Source organism: Bacillus rossius, chromosome 2, assembly GCF_032445375.1.
Source record: "Bacillus rossius redtenbacheri isolate Brsri chromosome 2, Brsri_v3, whole genome shotgun sequence".
NCBI lineage: Eukaryota > Metazoa > Arthropoda > Insecta > Phasmatodea > Bacillidae > Bacillus > Bacillus rossius.
The window spans coordinates 134,586,424-134,607,713 of NC_086331.1; the positions used below are offsets into that span (position 1 = coordinate 134,586,424).

The window sequence follows — 21,290 nt, forward strand, 5'->3', positions numbered from 1 at the left end:
ACTACCACCTGGGTCACTGCACCGCTGTCCAGAGTGAAACATAACAGCATACAAACTGTGCTTACGTTTTTAAAGAGTTTTTTTTTAAAATTGACTGGCCAGTGTGCTTAATTATTTTAAGGGGTGAACACCCCAAAGATATACTGCTAATACATTGAATCTCATCCCGAAATTAATTTCCTAAGTCGTGCCCTCCCCTTAAAAGTGTGTATCAGGTAGTGAACACTATTTGCTCCCAGTTTATGTGCAGTGTTTTGTCTTTGGACCAATTAGAGCTAGCTGGAGGTCTGACTTGCAAGATATATTTTTTTTTTATTATTTCAACACTCGAGTTGGTTAATATTTTCAAAATAAGGATTTAATGTTATTATTTTTAGATAACTTTGATCAGGTGGAGCCTTTTCCTATCAGAAGGAAGTTCTGGTTCAAATTTTGTGAATGTCTAATCCTGCGCTCTTGTGTTTATGTTAAACCTGGCGTGGATATGACTTGCACACACCCAAAGGAGGGTGTAATGAGCTGAACCCATACGTTTTCTATCAGGGACAGCTTGGGAGAACTTGCTGGCTTTGGGAGTACCTCGAGACATGACAAATGACTCAATGACTCGTGCAGCATGCAGACTACCATTCTCTTGTTTGCGGACTGTACCATTACATTACCGATGTACCACTGTACCACCTTGCAGATGTCCATAAACCATACTCTATGGTGATGACAGCATGTCTGTCTGCCCTCCCCCTCAGCACCACCGCATGCATGACCATCAGGTCATCGGAATAAATGCAGAGTAAACATCTTGTGATGTCACTCAGCATTAATACATGCCTCTTGACTGTGGTAGCTCACACATGTAGTGGCCAACCTGTAGTCGGGATGACAGTCCACAAACTGCACTAGTATGGAAGGGGCCGATAAAATGGGAATGTACGATGTTTGGGGAACACCCTCACTCATGTGCACAGAGGCCCTATCATAGCCACTGATTCCAGCATCGGGCCACCGAAACACCTGAATGGTCCAAGTACCAGCAAGTTGATTTCCCTGTCAAACTCTGTCAAGTGCTGGTAATGATGCTTAAGGTTTCTTCAAGGTGTATTGTGTGTTCCGTGAATTTCCGTCACATGTTGACTGACTCATCCTCTGCATATGCTTGATTAAAACATCACTATCATCATGGTGGCATCACAATTACGCACTCTGGAGGCCATTTTGTATATTGAACATGATTACAACTCTACAATGTATTACAAAGTCCAACTTGGACCATTATTTTTTTGTCAGTGTAGTTGTGGACTGAAGTTTTATAATATTTAATAAATTAAGTGGCAGCCTTGGTGGTGTGAATCCTTACTCTGGGGTTGTGGTTTTAAGTCCTACTTCAAGCCTGAATGTTTTCAGAACAACTATCATATTTTATAAAATGTTCTCCACTAATCCTATTGGCATAAAGCAAAAATGTTAACATGTATCTAAAATAAAATAAAAAACTGATTTAACATGAGCATCATTTGAAAATCCCTTATTTTTACACCAAAAGCATGTTTGTCTGCACTACATGTTTCTGTGACAACAATCAAACACCACGACCAGAGAAATAATCCCAATTTTCAAACAGAAAATTCTTCACAAACATCCGAATGCTCTATAATCTATATAACCAAGTGTCATTGAAACATTCATTTCTGTCCCTCTCTAAGGCTGCTGCTAAGCAAATTATTTCCACATTGATCTTCTTCCCCTTGCACGCCTTTGAGAGTGTGAAATGTTTAAGCACTCTGCTATAAAGGCATACTGGGAAGACTATATCCAATAAGGATATACATACATTTAAATATGGTGAGGCATTTGCAAAAATTCTAATTTTAAAAACTTCATTGAATATTTGGACAAAAACGCTTCCTTATTAATATCAAACAGTTATTGTAAAAATTTATAAAAAATGAAATTACTATTGTTCTACAATTTTTTTTTTTTTAAATTTGGCACGATAAAATACCACTTCGGATAGAGCTTCTTGTTTTATTAAAAATCATATCTACTTTTTGAAATTTACATTCTGATAATTTATTAATGGCACATTGATGCTGACCTGAAATATATTTGTTCAACACAGCTGAAAACACGCAAGTTAAAACACGTTCAGTTTATTAACATGATACATGGCATTACCAAAATTACAGAGAACAGAACAAATAAGTTGTCTAAATAATATATTATCAGTGAAAGGTATTTAAACCAAATATTTTACATAAGTTGATTTATCTTGTAAACTGCAGCAAAATATTAAAGTTTATTTTGCATTTATTATTTTGATAGTATATTGTCTATATTCACTTTGGTTATATATATATATATATATATATATATATATATATATATATATATATATATATATATATATATATATATATATATATATATATATATATATATAATAAACCATTTAAAAATATTAAATTTGTGGGTAGTTAAGATTTTATTTAAGTTATTTTGATTTTATGTCTCAGTCTCATTGACTAAAATGTCATTAGAGGTGGACAAACACTTTGAAAACAGGGAGGTCAGGCAAGTCAGGGAAGTAGGGGAAGGAGTTGGCCATGCCCTAGTGCAAGGAACCAATGTAGAATTTGCCTAGAGTGACTTCACGAAACAATGTAAAACTAAACTCAGTATGCATGGACGAGAACTGGGAACTCAGTCCATCTGAAAGAGAGTCTGTTTGAACGCTGCACCGCCTCGCTCGGTCGCAGTTCAGATATCGGGTCCAGTCCAGCACTTACCAAGTGGAGCGAGCGCAGTTCAATGACTGAGGGCAATGAATTTCCCATGTGTCGGCACTGCCTTAAAAACCCTAATTACTTTCAACAGTGATATTGACCTTGACCTGATCCTTTTGCCTTGTCTGTTTTATTATATCGGCCGCCTTGTCGGCCATATTGTTTCTTTTATTATCTGCAATAACCGCTAGTTTCAGTCATCATTTTATAGTCATTTTATCTACCATCTTATGGGTTGTCTGATAATAGTGTGATTGCATCATTCACCATTCCCTGTATTTCTGGCTAGAGAGAGCTTGTATCAATCATAATTTTTTTTCCAGTATTGCATAGTTTCAATAATAAGTGGTTTCGAAACAAGGGACCCTGCAAATTTTCTACAGTCAGAAATGTGGAAGTACTTGGCTACACAGAAATATTGGGAGGTGTAGCACCTATAAGGGTACATAATAAAATCAGAATTTTTAACATGTAACAAGTACAAACACACTACCAACATACTTTACCTGCTTAAATATTTATTATTTTAAAACTATAAAGCAAACTTTACAATCACATAACAGTATTTTTTTATAGTTCTGTAAAATCATTGACCATTTATTGTAGGCCCAGGGCAATAAAAGTCGAAGCAGATTACTCTAGCCATAAATGTAAGCACCATGATGGGTCTTGAACCAGCACACACTAGCAAATGACAAGTACCTCAAATACCAGCACGCTGGCATGTTCAAGACTGCGGAAAAGATGGTGACAGACATAAGTTCACTATACTAAATGAAAAAATGAATCAATTATGGAGTTAATGAGATGGCGAACATAATCAAATGGTTGAAGTCACTGGTAACAGTCATTAGTGTTTTCACTATGACCTTATGTGACAAATCTACAATCATAAGAAATCATTGCTTTAATATAAGGACAGAAATGTTTTACTAGGGTGCTCCAATGACTTCATTGTTTAAAACTTTTTACAATAAAATATAAAACCTCAAAGATATGACACTGCTTAGCTCAGTAAGCAAATTATTATTAGAACATTTAAAAGTGTACATAATTAGATATTATTAAACTAATTATACAAGAAAAATACGCAAGTCATTTAAATGTTATTGAAAAAATTATAAAAAAATGTTTTTGATACACTTTCAGGTTTTAATTTTATGAGAATACAAGAATAGGATGATTAAAATTAATGGAAGGAAAATATTTATCAAATAATACATACTCTAAAATTTGATGTGGTCCATTGGATTTATCTTGATCTCCATTGTATACCACAAGTGATTGTAATGGAATACTTTCTTCTTCTTTGTACCCATCATTTTCTTGAACTGATATGCCACTATACGAGAAATACAACACATTTAAATAAAATTGCAAATGCGTATAGTGAATTCTGTTGCTAAGATATAAGGATATATTGATTTAGAGATAAATGTATTATATATTTTATAATATGCTCAACAATTAAAACCACAAGTCCAAGTATAGATTCGTGACACAAATAAAATAGTTTAACCTTTATAATTTTAAATTACAAAAACAGTACTTAATTATTTAAAAAATTGTTTGCATTTTTCATATTCCTCAAAATGATTAACCTGATTAGTAGTCTTGTAGTGCCAGAATTTTTTACTTATCACAACATTTTTTGGGACTCGGCCTCAGAACCATTCCATCACAATACACCGCGAACAAACATCTCCAAGAAAAATCTAAGTTTACTGAGGAACAGTTTAAATTTTGCACAATGAATCAACACTCAATATATGGACTCTTCCAAGTGGTGGCAAGTAGAGATTGGTTCACTGTATTTTAAAAGAAGCACCTTGGTTTCTGCAATTTTGACGTCATCATATACAGTCTAACATGTATGGTATTGGTTCTTAAACAGTTAAACATGAATAAAAAAGTAGGGGTGTGCAAGAGGGTGGAAGGAAAAATGAATTCTGTCAAATCGTTTTATAACAGCAGGCAAAACTTGCCAAAACTGGGGCTCAATCGAAAATCATCTCGAGGTGGCGCAATGCTTCGAACTGAAAAGTAATAATATTTGCTAGAGTAGTGATAAAAATTGTCATGAATCTTTGCAGACTGTTGAAGCGTTGACATGGTAAAATGATAGTGAGGGGGGAAAATTCTTGGTAATCCTCAAACACCACTGTTCATGATTCCTAGAATCAACAAGTATAAACAAACACAGGAATCCTATTTTTAAATCTCCCCTTCCGTCTTCCTCACCCAGGCTCCCAATCCTCCAAATATTTGTCCTCTACACTTGCCATTTCCATCATTGTTCTTCAGTCTGCTAGTAAAGAAGGAACCAGACGTATTGTTTGGAGTTTTGTAAGCAGTGACAGCTAAGGCAAGTAGTTTAGTAACTCATGGTGTGGATAAGTGTATGGTTTATTGTTTCCCATCACAGTTGATTAAACAAGTTCTGCCAAGTTACGATGATGTGACGCTGGCTTCTGTGCTCCCTGCTTGGTACTGAATAATGTAATACACATGTCCATTAAGGAAACCATTTACCTTAGCGGCTTCTGTTAGAGCCATGTCTCAGTCTCCGCACTTGATAGGGCTACTGTATGTTGCTTCCTTGATTCCCACATTACAGCAGCTCCTCATAGATTGAAAGCCAATGTATGACTTCCTGTCTTGCTCATCATTGGCCCAATCTGCATCTACGCATCTAAGAATGCCACAAAATAGTTTCCAGTTTTCTTGAACACAAGACAGTGGCTCCAGGCACCTCTCTAGTACCTCAACAATCGTTTGTCCCTTGTCCAGTGTTCTTCATTGAATGTTGTGCTAAAGTGACTAAGCACATTACAAGAATGTGCAATGTCTGGCCGGGTGTACACATTCATAAGCAAACCTATCAAAAATTATATGGCAATTTTAGAACATTACAATTCTCATGCTCCCTGGTAAGTTTGAGATTCACATCCAAATGTGTACTGGCTGGTTTACAGTCTGACATTCCATACTTGTTCAACACTTCAAGCATGTATTTATGTCAATCCACACAGAGCTTTCCCTTGTTGCTGGAACGTCGAATTCCTAGTCCAAGGCAGTGACTTGCTTCCCCAAAGTCTCTGCATTTCAATTAGCTCATTATTTGCTTCTTGAGGCTGGCTTTCTCCTTCTTATTATTGGAAAAAGTTACAAAGTCATCAATATAAAAAGCAATATCAATTTCTGTCTCACTAACCTTGCTATACATTCATGGTTCATATTCAGACTCTCTGTATCTTCTGTCAAGCAATACATTATGCAACTTTTTGTTCCAGACCCCAGATGTTTTAGCCCATATATAGCCTTTCTAAGTAGACATACTTTATTATCAGCAAAACCTTCAGGCTGTTCCACGAGCACTTCTTCCTCAAGGTCACCATTTAGGAAAGCTATTGTAACATCAAGATGGTCAATGTCCCAATCCATCTCTGAAGCCAATGCCAACAGTTGTATTGTAGAGCTTCCGAAAATGGGTTACAATATTTCCTCGTAATCCATACCAGATTCTTGTGTGAATCCTTTGTCAACAAGGCATTACCATCCATTTCTTGCTTAACTTTGAACACCCAATTATTTAAAATCAAAACCCAAGCATCATTTAGTTTTTAGTAGAAATGAACTATATATTCTTCCTGCATTGTTAACAGCCAGTTTTTGCTTTTTACCACCTGAAAGTGCATCTTCTACAGACTTTGCTCATCAGGAATGTCACCATGTCATTTAATGCTTCGGGCGTCTCTTTCTCATTGGGTACCGTTGATCTTCAAGCATTTCGTAATTTCAAAATATCCTCATTCATTCTTCTTGTCGCCTGTTTTATCCTTAGGTTATCCTTCTAGATGTGCATGTGACATTGCAGATTCTGAAGCTTCCTGTAGAAGCCCAACATCCATGCCTCCCTTTTCTTCTTCTTCTGACCCATAATATCCCGATGAAAAGTACATCCCGAGCTTTAAGAATTCGTTTGGGGGTCTTGGGGTTTATAAACCTTTATCCTTTCATATACTCACAGTAACACATAGAACCCATATTTTCACTTTTGGGATCACACTTCTTGCACTGTTGTTTTGGAATGTGCATAAAAGCACTGCATCCTAACACACTCACCTGTCCATGCTTCCTCCGGCGTTTTGTCTTTCACTACGCTGGTAGGTGACCTGGTTTTAAGGCAGATGGCAGTACTGACTGCCTCAGCCCAATATTTATTTCCTAGGCCAGCATCTTGCTACACAGTGCTAGCCTCCTCAACAATGATTCTATTTGCTCCCTCAGACCCTCCATTCTGTTCTGGAGTGTACTTCACAGTTACCTATGCCTTATACCACATGTCTTAAAAGATATTCAACATTGTGTCATTCACATATTCCTTCTCGTTGTCAGATAAACGGCTTTGAGTGTCATTCCTGCCTGATTTTCCAATAAGGGCTTAAATTCTATAAATTTTCTAGCAACTTCCCCTTTTGATCTTAGAAAAAAGGCAAAAGTTTTTCTAAGAATGTCAGCGGTGACGTCGACCGGGACTACAAGCTCTCTCAAGCCTGATATGTCTCGCTTCGCTTCAGGCCCTTCTCCTCACAGCAGCACCCTCTATCTCAAACATCCTGCCAATGTGTGCATGTGTGCGTGTGTGCTGGACTGCCCTGCAGGAGGCGTGCTTAGAGTCAGTATCACTCACCCCTAATTGCTTAATTCAATTAATTGACATTTTTTATATTAATTATATCAACCCCCCCCCCCACCCACCCGCGAATGTGTGTCCAGGTTATGTCATAAAGGCGGAGCAGCGACATGCATAGCCCTTTCAGAACGGACCCTAATGCAAGCAGTTTACATTTGAACTTAAGTAATAAAGACATGAAAAGTAAATGTTATTAATACATAATAGTTAATAGTAAATCAGTATGAAGCGCGTGAAGGGGTTTCACTATGTTATTTTGTTTCTTCAAGTAATTATAAACGCCCTAATGGTAACTTCACTGCTTCCTGGTGCCATGACATCTGGACCACTCTCCAGTCTCTGTCGACCCCACCCTGGTAGGAAGCAACCGCCGCACCTCCAACACTTGCATCTCTGATCTCTTAACATCCGCCGCACCTCCGAGACTTGCATCTCTGATCTCTTAACATACGCCGCACCTCCGAGACTTGCATCTCTGATCTCTTAACATCCGCCGCACCTCCAACACTTGCATCTCTGATCTCTTAACATCCGCCGCACCTCCAAGACTTGCATCTCTGATCTCTTAACATCCGCCGCACCTCCAACACTTGCATCTCTGATCTCTTAACATCCGCCGCACCTCCGAGACTTGCATCTCTGATCTCTTAACATACGCCGCACCTCCGAGACTTGCATCTCTGATCTCTTAACATCCGCCGCACCTCCAACACTTGCATCTCTGATCTCTTAACATCCGCCGCACCTCCAAGACTTGCATCTCTGATCTCTTAACATCCGCCGCACCTCCAACACTTGCATCTCTGATCTCTTAACATCCGCCGCACCTCCAAGACTTGCATCTCTGATCTCTTAACATCCGCCGCACCTCCGAGACTTGCATCTCTGATCTCTTAACATACGCCGCACCTCCGAGACTTGCATCTCTGATCTCTTAACATCCGCCGCACCTCCAACACTTGCATCTCTGATCTCTTAACATCCGCCGCACCTCCAAGACTTGCATCTCTGATCTCTTAACATCCGCCGCACCTCCAAGACTTGCATCTCTGATCTCTTAACATCCGCCGCACCTCCAAGACTTGCATCTCTGATCTCTTAACATCCGCCGCACCTCCGAGACTTGCATCTCTGATCTCTTAACATCCGCCGCACCTCCGAGACTTGCATCTCTGATCTCTTAACATCCGCCGCACCTCCAACACTTGCATCTCTGATCTCTTAAAATCCGCCGCACCTCCGAGACTTGCATCTCTGATCTCTTAACATCCGCCGCACCTCCAACACTTGCATCTCTGATCTCTTAACATACGCCGCACCTCCGAGACTTGCATCTCTGATCTCTTAACATCCGCCGCACCTCCAAGACTTGCATCTCTGATCTCTTAACATACGCCGCACCTCTAAGACTTGTATCTCTGATCTCTTAACATCCGCGCCTGTAACTTATTTCTACATATTTTTCCGTGTGGTAGACTGTTTTATTTAATGATTTAAGTTCTCCATTGAACGTTGGAAACGTAACGATGAATGTAAATTCGAGGCCAAGTCACGTGGTGTCCTGGTCCGCACCTAAACCAGTCGAGTTGTCGTTGGCATTTTTTTTGTAGTATCAGTATATTATATCTTTGTATTTGTATCATTTGTGTGTAACTCGGCGTGAATAAATCCCTATGATCAGAACTGTGAGTACTTTGTTCACACAACCACGTGTGCACAAGGGATGCCTGACAAGCCCACTGTATTAACCACTCTAGTGTATCCGACACTGATAGCGGGCCAGGTTTAGGTGATTATGGGGGATATGAGTCACTCTCCCACATGGGCAATGTCACACCCAGAGGCTAGACTCTCCGCCGGGTCTGTGCCCCTTAGACACGATGACACCATTCATTACTCTTAACATCAACAGGGGATTCCCCCCCCCCCCCCCCCCCGCGACAATATCAGTAGATAACAGGAACTCTTCAGAGATGATTTTCCCATTGGTTCACACAAATCTGTGAGCACAGACAAGGGATGCAATGTTCCTTCACTCCAGCAGCATATATTATACCTGTGGCCATGCTATTTTTCAGCAGTCTGAAATTTGGATTCACTTACGATGCCATAAGGAGTGCGTCGAGAATCATGCCAAGTCTGGAAATTCCGTCAAACTCAAGAGCAGTCACCTTTACCTCTCCACAAATTTTGCAATCATTTTCCTGATAGACTTTGCAGCCCTGTGAAGAAAATGTAATCAGCAAACCACTCTGAGCCATAGCACTAACAGTTTTCAGATTTTTTAACGAATCAGGCACATGTGAGACATCTTTGATCATCTTGTGGTTGGCATTGATATTCACATTTTCATTTCCTTCATCTAACTATATAATTCTTCATTGTTCGCACATGTGACTTCTTGTCCAACTAACTCATCATAATCTTCCAACCAGTCCCATTATTTGTCATGTGTAATTAAAGGATTGTGGTTTATCATCAGTCTTTCATGCTTGGCGGTCTTTGGCAAAATTTCATGTTTGCATATTTTCAAGACTACTGTCTTGTTAGCGATCATTAATTAAAATCCACATCTCCTTCTGGCTCTATACGTCTTAATACTGCTGATGTTCTCAGGAGTGCCGTTATAAAGGTTATTGAATTACTTCTGAAATGTGGCAGAATTTCAAGCTTCAAGATATCTTGTTTGATACAGACTATAATTTTCTCCCATAAAAATACTTATTAGATTGTCTTGTATGTAACCATAATGTGAAACTTCTCTATAGCATACTCATTTCATTCAATGCCCTACATTTCAAGATAATGTGGTTTATTAAATTTTGGTTCCTATGTAAAGTGTTTGCCAAGAAACATAGCTAAAAAATGATTTTATGATAAGAATATAAATATATTGAATATTAAGTTTCTTAGTTCTTAGTTCTAAGTTCTATCCAATTCTAAGAGAGATGGAAAGGAGACAAACATGGATAAATCCTGATGGATACGCTAAAAAATTTGAGATATGCCAAACTAAGAAACATAAATACTTACAAATGGGCAGTACAATTACAAACATAGAAAGACAAACATATATGAGCAAATGCAGTTAAAGAAAAAAAAAACATTCAAAACAGTGCCAATACAAAGACAAAAAAGAGACAGTTTTACACATACAAGAAGGTGATATTGACCTTTTATGTTGAAAAAAAAAATGTAACCTACAAATAATATTTATGGTTTATAAAAAAATTTTCTATGAATATAAACACTGTGAATGAAAACTATTTAGCAATTTATTATATGCATAATGGTCTATCAATGTAACACGTAACAAGGATTGGTACGAATCGTGAAGAAAGTACCCCTTACACAGGGGAACCATGTTTTAGTGTTTGTGTTGTAAGTAACAGTAGGCTTTAGCTGTAGCAAATTACAGTTTTACTCTTCTTTTATTTGAAAGAAAACCACTATAAGAACAATTTTCTAAATGTGACATTTCTCAATAAATATTCTGCTATTATAGAGGACATCTAGTTGAAATATATAAAAGTTTTCTTTTTTTGATGAGTCCAAATTTGTAGGAAATTTCTGGATGGATGGCATTTTTTGACTATCAATTGCTACTAAATTTATAAATGCATCATCAATATAATGGTGAGCAGAACAAATGTAAGTTATAATTACACAAAATTTAAATAGTGGCAAAAGAGCTTCATTTACAACTACAATGGCTGATATGGCTGATCAGTGGCTACTCAGAAAACATGTAGAATCGATCATGTTACCTTTCCTTTTACTAGCTGGAACTGAAAAATTGTCATTGAAGGTGAAAAAATATCACACTTGGCTTCATAAACAACACACAAAAAAATAATTAGATAATTTTAACAGCATTCTTTAAGTTAAGGCTTGTATGACTTTCAGTTAAATGTCATTTACTTGCATAGTATAATGCATCAGTCAAAAACTGTTAATAAAAAACTAAAAATTTACTTTTCAATTATCTGAACAGTACATCACATTTCAAAACCAAGCTGCTACTGCTGCATCACTTCATGTGTAGCAATATTATGGTTGTAACTTTGAAAAGCTTATTACATTAACATTCTGGCAGTTAGCAAGGGATTTAAAATAGCTGTCATAAAATAGTTCTCGGAAAATAAATAGCAATTTTTTAAAAAATTTAGACACAGCCTGTGCCAAGTGTTATATCAATTTGTGCATGATTTTTATTTAGATAAGTTATATTTCAAAAACCTTCATTATTAACATTAAAAAATAAGTTTGTATAACACAAATGCGTAACTTATCTAACTGTAGATAACCATATTAGGTTTCTATGAACACTTACAGCGATGCACATACTATTATTTTAACTATTACCCTGGTACAAAATTTAAATCAATTAAATATATACCTTGCTGTAAGTGGACCCAGTGCACTTTTCGTTATGTTGGTTATATGATTCATTCCTTCAGTAACTGCACGTTGTATTGAGTTATAAGGTAAGTAATCTATAGAATTGTTCTGAGATACCTAAAAAAAAAAAAAAAAGAAAAGAAAATTAGTAGAATTTACCATACACCACGCAATCAGTTAAGCAAACCACAAAATGTAAGAGCATCTGTTTTCGTGGCACATATAGTTTAGGTATTTGCTCAGTATTTTCCAGTTTTTATGTCACGTCAAATGATAATCCTTGAGTACCCCTCAGCAACAAACACCTTCACACAATATCTATACCTACCATTTCTGACAGCCTTGTACTCTGAGGTTTCAAGGCCCTCAAATCTTCAAGGTCAACAGGTCCTGTTGGAATTCCAAATTTCATTCTAAAAGGTTGCTCTAACATACTAGTACCTCTTTTGAAACATTTATTTAGTTATACATTAAAATCTCAAGATTTTCACAATAAATGGAAAATAGCTAAAGTAATCCCTATTCACCAAAATGGTTCTAAATAAAATGTTTCTAATTATTAATCCATATCTTTAATGAATGGATTTTATAAAATTAAAAAAAAATTGTATTCAAAATTTTAATTTTTCAAATAAAAATTATTTATCCAATAATGAACATGGTTTCCGGGCAGGAATGACTACTTCTACTAAATTAACGACTTTCCTTGATCCTATTAACAATGAAGTCACTAATGGGGCAGGCTGATGCCTGCTATTTGGATCTTGCTGAAGCATTCAATTATTCTTGGAAAGTTATTAAATTTTAGTTTCAGTGAAAATTTTGTCCTTTGGTTCTCCAGCCATCTCAATAATAGATCTTTTTATGTATTAATTAATAACATTTCCTTCTTCAAAGCTAGTTCAGGAGTCCCTCAGGGAAGAATGTTTTCACCTCTACTTTTCAATATTTTTATCAATGACATTTATCAAGTTCTTAATCACACTATTGGTATAATTTTTGCTGATCATCTTACAATTTATAGAAAAATCACAACACTCCATGACTGTCTACTAATTTAAAATTTTTTTAAAATAAAACTAATATGTGATGCATATGAAATTTAGTTACTCTTAATAAAAATAACTAAAATAATTTATTTTACCAGGAAATATAAACCTAAAAATTATAACTACAAATTAGACAATGCTTCAATTTCCAAAACATCATCTATACCTATATATGTACTTTCATCAACATGTAGAATATTAAATTTCCATTTCCTGAAGAACCCTTGTCTTAATTAAGTACATCAATCACTTTTTATGCCATGAATCCTGATTCTATTCTCTCACTTTATTTGGCTTTAATCAGATGAAAATTAGAATACTGCTCAATAATTTGGAATAGCATTAACACATCTGAGAGTAAAAAAATAGAAGATATTCAAAACAAAATTATCAAAATAATAATTCTAAAGAATTTTCCTCAACTTACTTTAACTTCACTTTCAGATCACAGAGCTTAATTAGCCTCACTTTTTGTTTATAACTGTTGTAATTCCAAAATTAATTGCAAATAAATCTGAGATAATACTGGCTTTAGAGTGCCCCAATTCAATAGTCGCTTATTATAGCTTTGTGTACAGTCCACAATAACAATGATATTATTTATAAGTTAAAATCAATCTCTAACAATTTTGATCTGAATTTTCGATAAATAAAATATTTATACTTAGCACATTTTTACATTCAAGTTATTGTTTTTGTGCTATAGTCCCTAGACTGTTGGTGGGTATGTAACAAAATAAAATGAATAACTAAATAAATATAAAATTAATAATTGTTTAGAAAAATTAAGTTTATAATTTATGCCATTACAATCTTGCCAAAACGTAATAAACAATTGCACCATTTGTCACCAAAATTATTTTTAGCTTTAAACAGCAACAAAATGTTCACCTTAAAAAGACTTTCCTTAAACTTTCTTCACCATTATTAGTTAGAGTGAAACAGAGATGAGAAATTGTTCATAAAAAAAGCTTAACTTATTTTACGTTAATCCCTTAGAAAAGTGGAATTCCTCAGCAGAAAAGAGCTACTAGCCACACTACATTTCATCTTATCTTGTTTGCAAGATATAACTGAATTGTAACTTGTTTAAAGAGAGGGCTACAACTGTGATTGTACTGATACAAAGTTTTGAAAATAATTTCCCATTTAGACCTGTTAGATAAGGCTTATACATGACAGTCATTGTAAGAGACTGTGTTCATGCAGCTGAAATGGGCATGTTTAAGGAAATTCAATGCCATTCTATTATGCTACATTGTTAAAACCCAGTCCATTTGATTTCACTTCTTTATAACTTAATGTCACCAAAACCAAAAATGCCTTTGTATTTACTGTGTACGGAAATCTTCAGTGAAATAAAAAAACAAAACAAAATCTGTTACGATATAATATTTGGACATTATTTCCCAAATATTCTTGTAACAAATTACTACATACTAGCAGTTTAGACATCTAAAATTTATGTATGGATGAATGAGACAAGACGACAGTGAAGTTTCGAAACTGCTGGTCTGGATCAATATAGTTTTAACACACTATATTACAAGTGAACGACTAGTTAATGGTAATTTATTTTTATAGTTGGTCTGTATAAAGGCTAATGGATCAACATAGCACCTTCAAATTTCATAAAGCTTTAACAGCACATGTTAACAAAGAGCTAAAACAGGGTAAAAGTAATTTTGAAAATATTATGTGCACAATTTTCAATTTGATGGAAAAACAAGAACAAATGCCAGTTAAGCAACATTAGAAACATTAGAAAAAGTTACAAATATGAGAAAACATAGTTTCAAAGCACAATATGAAAAGTGTAAAATTACAATTAAGAGTAAAAGCACAACAGACAAAATGAAAGTTTGAAATAAAAATGTGCAGAACTGTCCAAAAAAAGCACCAAGTTGCAATAAAAACTAAGTGTGGAAGCAGAAGAAAGCAAAAATGTGACAGTACATTACAGCAAGGAGAAAATTATATCAAAGAAGCAATGTAAACATAATTAAAAATCTACACAAAATTTGCAAAAAAGCTATTAAATATGCATTTAAAAATAATAAAAAGCAATCTCATAGTAAAACAAGTTATTTATGTAATTTGAGCCCATCCAATGAGAAACCAATTTTATTTCTCAAGTATAATAGAATAAAACTTCTCCCTTCTCTGAAAAGACAGATTGAGTTTTCAATTCAAAACTTGATAATTGCATTTTAAATTTATATGTGTTTGTATTTTGAACCAGTGATAAAAAATAATTTTTGCTCTCTGTGGGAAAACTGTTTGTAATTAATAAATTTGATTTAAAGTGAAACTATTGATCAGTAATTCTGTATAAATTGAAAATGTTCATAAACAATCATTGTAATGAGTGAGTTCATTAAGCACATTGTAAAACTCTAAGCCAATTCAATGAAATGTATCCTAGTAGGGTGTTTAGCTGTGTTTAAGCCCCGGGCTGTGCTCTTGCGAGCCCGCTGTGCCACCACCCTGTGCGTGTGTCGTCAGCGCCCCGCTCCCGAGAGTTGCCGAGCGAGGAACATCGTGTTCGGAGCAGCTCAGAGCTGCAGGGGGAGACAGGCACACACGGGCTACGTCACGGCCCTGGCAACAGCGCAGCCGGGTCCACGTGGTGGCGTCCTACTTCAACCCCCGCTGCGATAGCAAGCTCACCACATGTTTCTTATATCATAATTATAAAAAATATAAAAAGATTCGAAAAATATAAATAATTGTTAAATACTATATTGAAAAAAAATTAAAAAAGTATCTGCTGGATAAAAACCATATATTTAAAAAACAATTTAAGACTTTAAAATAAAACTGTAACTTATTTGCTAAACAGTTCTGACTAGTTAAATATTGAATTTGATAAATATATATGTTATTTAATTTTTAATTATTTAATACATTTGGAGTAACGCTTAACTAGGGAGAAGAAGGTCGAACTCGGGAAGGGATGATGAACGGTCAAAATAAAGCAGGCTTGCTCGAAGTGGCTTGGGCTACTAGGTGTTTTAGTTTAGCACACCTTGCCGGAGTGTTTCTCTAGTAAGTGGGCTCTTCATTGGTTACAGTTATTAGTTTTGATTTTAGTTAGATTATTGGCAAGAAAGTTTTGTTTATGCATTGCCACGATGCGAATGCACATCCGTTGGCTCGGGAGCTTTTGCACGTCCTGGAGAATAAAAACAGAGGTTAATGTAGGTATTTTAAGTTTTGATAATTTAAGGTTGAAGTTGATATGTCCTAGGTTCACAGTGCACTGCATCCCTGTAAGAATTTATGAAAATATTGAACTAATGGTTATTTGTAAGTGTAGTTACTACTCATAGTCTATAATCAGCAACGTATGTATTTTGATAAAAAATTAAGTTAAATTGTGCTATAACACAAGAGAAACATTGATATCCCCTGGACTAGTTTAAAAGTACTACCTTGCTAAGTGAGTGCATGATTTTGAGTGATGACAGGTTTTGATTAGAAATGTTTCCACCCTCTCTCTCCCATAAATATGTATGTTATGAGAGATTAAATGGAAGACATAAATTAGATTTTGAAAAACTGAAAGTAGATGCAGAATTGGTGGTACTAGGGTAAACGACAAAAAAAAACCAGAAATCTGTTCTGGTTTTGCCATATTGTGTTAAGATACCAGTTTTATTTTAATTCTAATTTTAATACCTACAGCCCAAAATATATTTCTTCTTAAAAATTGAAATCAAATGAGTTTGTTTTTTTGTTACTGCAGTCTATTGCCACATATGTTTATTCACTGATTGTTTTTCTCTGATATTGCACAATATGGTGGTGCTTCAGTTTCAACTTTGAAACCACACTAACTGGAAATCAAAATAATTTGTTTCCCGGAAACTGTTCGTAGAGTGAAGAAAAAAACTTTGACAGATCAATAGCAGGCATCCTTTGTGCCGTGAATCAGTAACCTCTTGGCAAATTCAAGGTTGTATCTTAATTAAATTTTTTTTTATCTGATTCACCTAGTTAATCAAAATTTCTTTCCTTACTGTACTCTCCAACTTAAACTTTGCCAGACTGGTTTCCCCTTGTGTACCCGGTGCATCGGGCACATGATACAGCAGTCGCTTGTTCGGTCAGCAACGCTCATCGATCTTCCCTCGCTCATGGGCATGACTTCAGATGTGATGTCTCTCGCCCACCGTGTCCCGGCCGAGACTCCTTCTCGGAGTTACTGCACTCGTCAGAGGCACGAGCTTTCTCTGCGACTTCCAGTCAGGCGCAAAGATCTTGTTCGCCATCACCAGGACACGCCAGAGGGGCCAGTTTCGCCGGCTTTCCTCCATACCCCTTGCCCCTCGTGTCTTTCTCTGTGCTTGCTAGAACCATTTGCACTGAGCACTGAGCTGGTTGTCCGACTAACTCCACTAAGTACAGGTAACTTCGGTATCACCCGCCAGAGTGCAGCACCTACCGGACCTTTCATCCTAGGCACGCTATCTGTCGGCACCGCCATCTACTAAACATGGGCGCAACCAGGTTTTTTTAAAAATTTTATTAATGTCCACTTCCCTCCCTGGCCTACTGGCCAATCGGATGAGTTTTATCTCTTCCCAACTTCCGTTAAAGCCTTGCTCTCATTTTTTTTCAGCTCCGATGGTCCTCCTTACCCCTGTAATTATGCGGACTACCCCTTGTCCGGAGAGAGTCTACGCCCGACTTCTGGGCTCTCGCGACTTGTCTCTGTCGGTCCGGGTGATACTAGGATGTAGTCACCCCAGATTCACGATAGTTTCCCTCTGTATGAAGAGTGCTATCGGAAATCATGTAGAGTGGCAGAAGCTTTAGTTCAGGTTGCTAGACATGTGTTCCTTCCGCGACCGCGGTTGCACCGACTTCATGTGCTGGTCGTCAGGCCTTCCCCACTACGGTGTAAAACTCCAGCACCGTCAATTTTTTTTATTCTTTAATATTTCCAGACTTCCCCAGTCCTCACTAAATCTGCCTTCATTGTGTAACCTTTGTGTTTGCAGTGTGAGGTCCCACTTTTCTGCGGTCAAGTCCTTCCTTTCTTCCATAAGTTGGGATTCAGCCCTCAGCTACCAACTACCTCTCTTAGCCATGTAGATTACTCTGTTCCGCGTGGGTGCCGTCACTTCAGCAGGATGCCCCACACTCGTCCCAGAGCACCAGCAGCCAGATAACACTACTGCAAACATGTCAATTTTATCCATAGTGCAAATGTTATTCAGTCAGCAGTTCTGGACTTTCTCCACATCAAACACTTAGCCAAAGATGAGCTCTATGCAATAGGCACCAATATTGTAAATATTGTAAAACCATAAATTACTGTTTTGTCACTTGTTCTATGAAATAATGAAACATGTAAAAGTAATCATATTTACCTCAAATAATCCTGGCCGGGCATTTAAACGTTTGATATTTATTGTCTAAAAATTAATTTAAAATTTACTTGTGCTTCATTAATTATTATTAAGTAATAACACAATAATTTATTATTCTATCAAATTGAAATATGTAAAAGTTATCAAGTAACTCATGATCTGCCTGTGATTTTCTGCCTGTAACTACCAAAACAAAAATATCATCTAGATTAAAATAGATACTCAGAAACCAGTAAACTTAGTGTTTATATTTGTTAGTTATACTTAATATCCTCATTAACACACCTTCCCTGCTGTTTGTGTGTTAATAACCCATGTTTTAACCTCTGGATTAGTATTTTAATTTACAGTCATTTTTTACCATGCTCATTTCCAGTTTTTTTTCTTTTCTGTAGTACCATTCCAGGGTACTTAAGAGAACATGAGGGGAGGGGGGTGCATCTTATGGTTCATTTTTTGTTGAGATTTGTATGAGTATTCATAAATATTAAATTTAACATATTGTATTACATTATTTATATATTTATATATTTATATATAGTCACCAAAACAAAATAGTTTAAATTTATCTTAAATTATTTAAATTATGTAATGGAATAGATAGTTGTATTAACATAATGCATGGAAATTTTTAATTCTCTAACATGATTAGTCCTAATTGTGGACCGGTTGCCAAAAAGGTAAAAATGAGTGACTGTTAACTATGCAAAAATTGTGCACCAGACTTTTTTTTAAATTGAATTAAAATAATTGCATCACTTAAATAGTCACAAGTAAAACAATGTTTCATGTAAATATTAAGTAATATTGTGAATTTGCAAAACACCCTTAATATATGTTAATATATATTTATAATTTCTTAGGAAACAGTTATGGCACTTACTTTTATTTGTGTTGGATTCACCTTGAGCGAGAGAGCTCGTGGGAAACTTCCGTGGCCTCGGCGCATTGACGACCACACACTTCCAAATAAAGAGTGGTTCCTCTGAAAGTTCACATAATGCACTATCAGTTTTGACTTTCAATGCCACAGTTAGTATTTATTAACTAACTGGCAGAATGGAAGCAGAGAACAACTGAAGACAACTGAGAAGACATACTTCCTTGGAGGACAAGCCAATTTTAAGCTTTGGACCAATGCTTTTAAAAATTAATTACTATAATACACATATCATTTTCTGTGTAATAAAATATATAGTTTATCATTGACCAAAAGTAAAATTTATATGTTGGAATCATTATTTAAGTTTAATATATCTACTTCTTTAACACAATACACATTTAAATGTTTGACTCTCGAAGAAATTTTAACTTCCGAACACTAGTCTGTTTCTGTTCTCTTTACACTTAAAGACATAATTTTGGGCCCTAATTGGCAGCATATTTTGCAAGGTAGATAAAAAACCTATAAATATTAAAATAAAATTGTGTTACTATGGAACCAAAATTCTTATTTACCAACTGAAATTATTTAAAACTCCTAAATTTAAAATTCAGAGCTAGATAATTAATTAAGCTGTTATTTAATTTACTTTTAAAGTATTATTTTAATAACTAGTTTATTGTTTTCAAATTATAATTGTATTACTATAGAGTCTGTTTCAAACAGTTTTAGTGTCCAGATAAATTACACCCCAAAATATAGCGAGGAAACAAAAATGTAATATCACGTCTGTGAGGTGTTGTATCTCTTTGGAATACATTATTTATTTGTCATATTATAATAAGTTGATAGAAAAATATTTTAAAAATGAGAAATATAATAAAAATATTATTTGTCAATACATACCCTATGCATAGGTTCTGGATGGTCATCTATAAGTTCGTCAAGGTTTCCAGAAATGGCTCTTTTAAGTTCTGGTCCAGCATCGTGCAATGTTCTTAAACCAGCCTGAAAACAAATAAAGTGATTTTACATTTTAATGTTTCTCATAAACCTAATTATTCTTTAAATTTATATGTAAACAAAAAGCAACATAGTGAAAGCTAAGTGAGGCCTACTAAGCCATAAGCCAAAAAACAAATTTTAAATTTATTTCAGACAATTATAAATGCTCCAAAACTTAGAGACATTTTCTAACTAATAAATAAACAGTACTTAATATAAAATTTAATATATATACATAAATAAACACATACAGGAAGAGTCATAAGTCTCCGTGTACAAATGGTGAAAGGGGTGACTAATTTTTTTTTTTTTTTTTTTTTTTTTTTAGGAAGACGAACCAATAGTAATGAAATGCCACTAACGAAGGAAGAAAGGACAAACATTATTTTGTTGGCCAGAAGTGGTAACACCCATCATGCCCTGCATACTTTCAAAGCAACGCACAAACCAGACATAACCCACAACACATGGCAGAACTTATCAAGGAATTTAAATGGACAGGTTCCATTGCTTATTCATGCAGATCTGGAAGACATTATCATGTCATTGTCATGTGTCTGAAAGACACTGTAATGCGATTGCCAAAATTGATTAGAGAGACTGTCATTATGTGGGTGACATGGAAGATATTCTGTAACTATAATACCTTATAACACCATTTATAGAAATATGTAAAATAAACATTTATCAGAGATTTTACTATTTGTACAGATGTTATGACTCATTCTGTACATCATTTTATAATTAATTAATTCTTTAAAAATGAAAAAAATCATTTTTTTTTACAAATTTTTTAGAATAATTCTTTCTCAAATAGTAATATTTTAAAGAAAAAGAAAGTGAATTAATTTTATGTTAAGTACCTGCAATGTGACAGTGTTATGGGATTCCTTGTCACCATCTTTCAGCTCCTGTTCTTTTCTCTTTTTGAATCGACGAAAATAATCTTGAATTAAAAAAGTAGCATAGAACTTGCCAACTGTCACCTCATCATCAACTAAAACAAAAACATCACAAAAATAACAATAATTTAAGTTCTGTGCAGAATCAGAAATAAAGTAAGTCATTTTAGTACATATGTTAGTATTTTTATTTATA

General features: G+C 35.3%; 1 protein-coding gene across 13 annotated transcripts in view; it reads right to left on the reverse strand.

Annotated features, from left to right (window-relative positions):
* Positions 1-21,290, reverse strand: part of LOC134529870 (voltage-dependent calcium channel type D subunit alpha-1) — a 406,577-nt gene that overhangs the window by 34,786 nt on the left and 350,501 nt on the right. For all 13 annotated transcript variants that reach the window (XR_010074727.1, XM_063364400.1, XM_063364408.1 and 10 more), the window contains 5 exons: positions 21,056-21,189; positions 20,094-20,195; positions 19,188-19,289; positions 11,876-11,994; positions 4,006-4,122 (listed from right to left, as the gene is read on the reverse strand). Coding sequence is in view for 12 of the 13 variants with exons in the window: in XM_063364400.1 (XP_063220470.1) it covers positions 4,006-4,122; positions 11,876-11,994; positions 19,188-19,289; positions 20,094-20,195; positions 21,056-21,189 (574 nt within the window). In the remaining variant the exon portion in view is untranslated. The remainder of the gene's footprint in view (positions 1-4,005; positions 4,123-11,875; positions 11,995-19,187; positions 19,290-20,093; positions 20,196-21,055; positions 21,190-21,290) is intronic.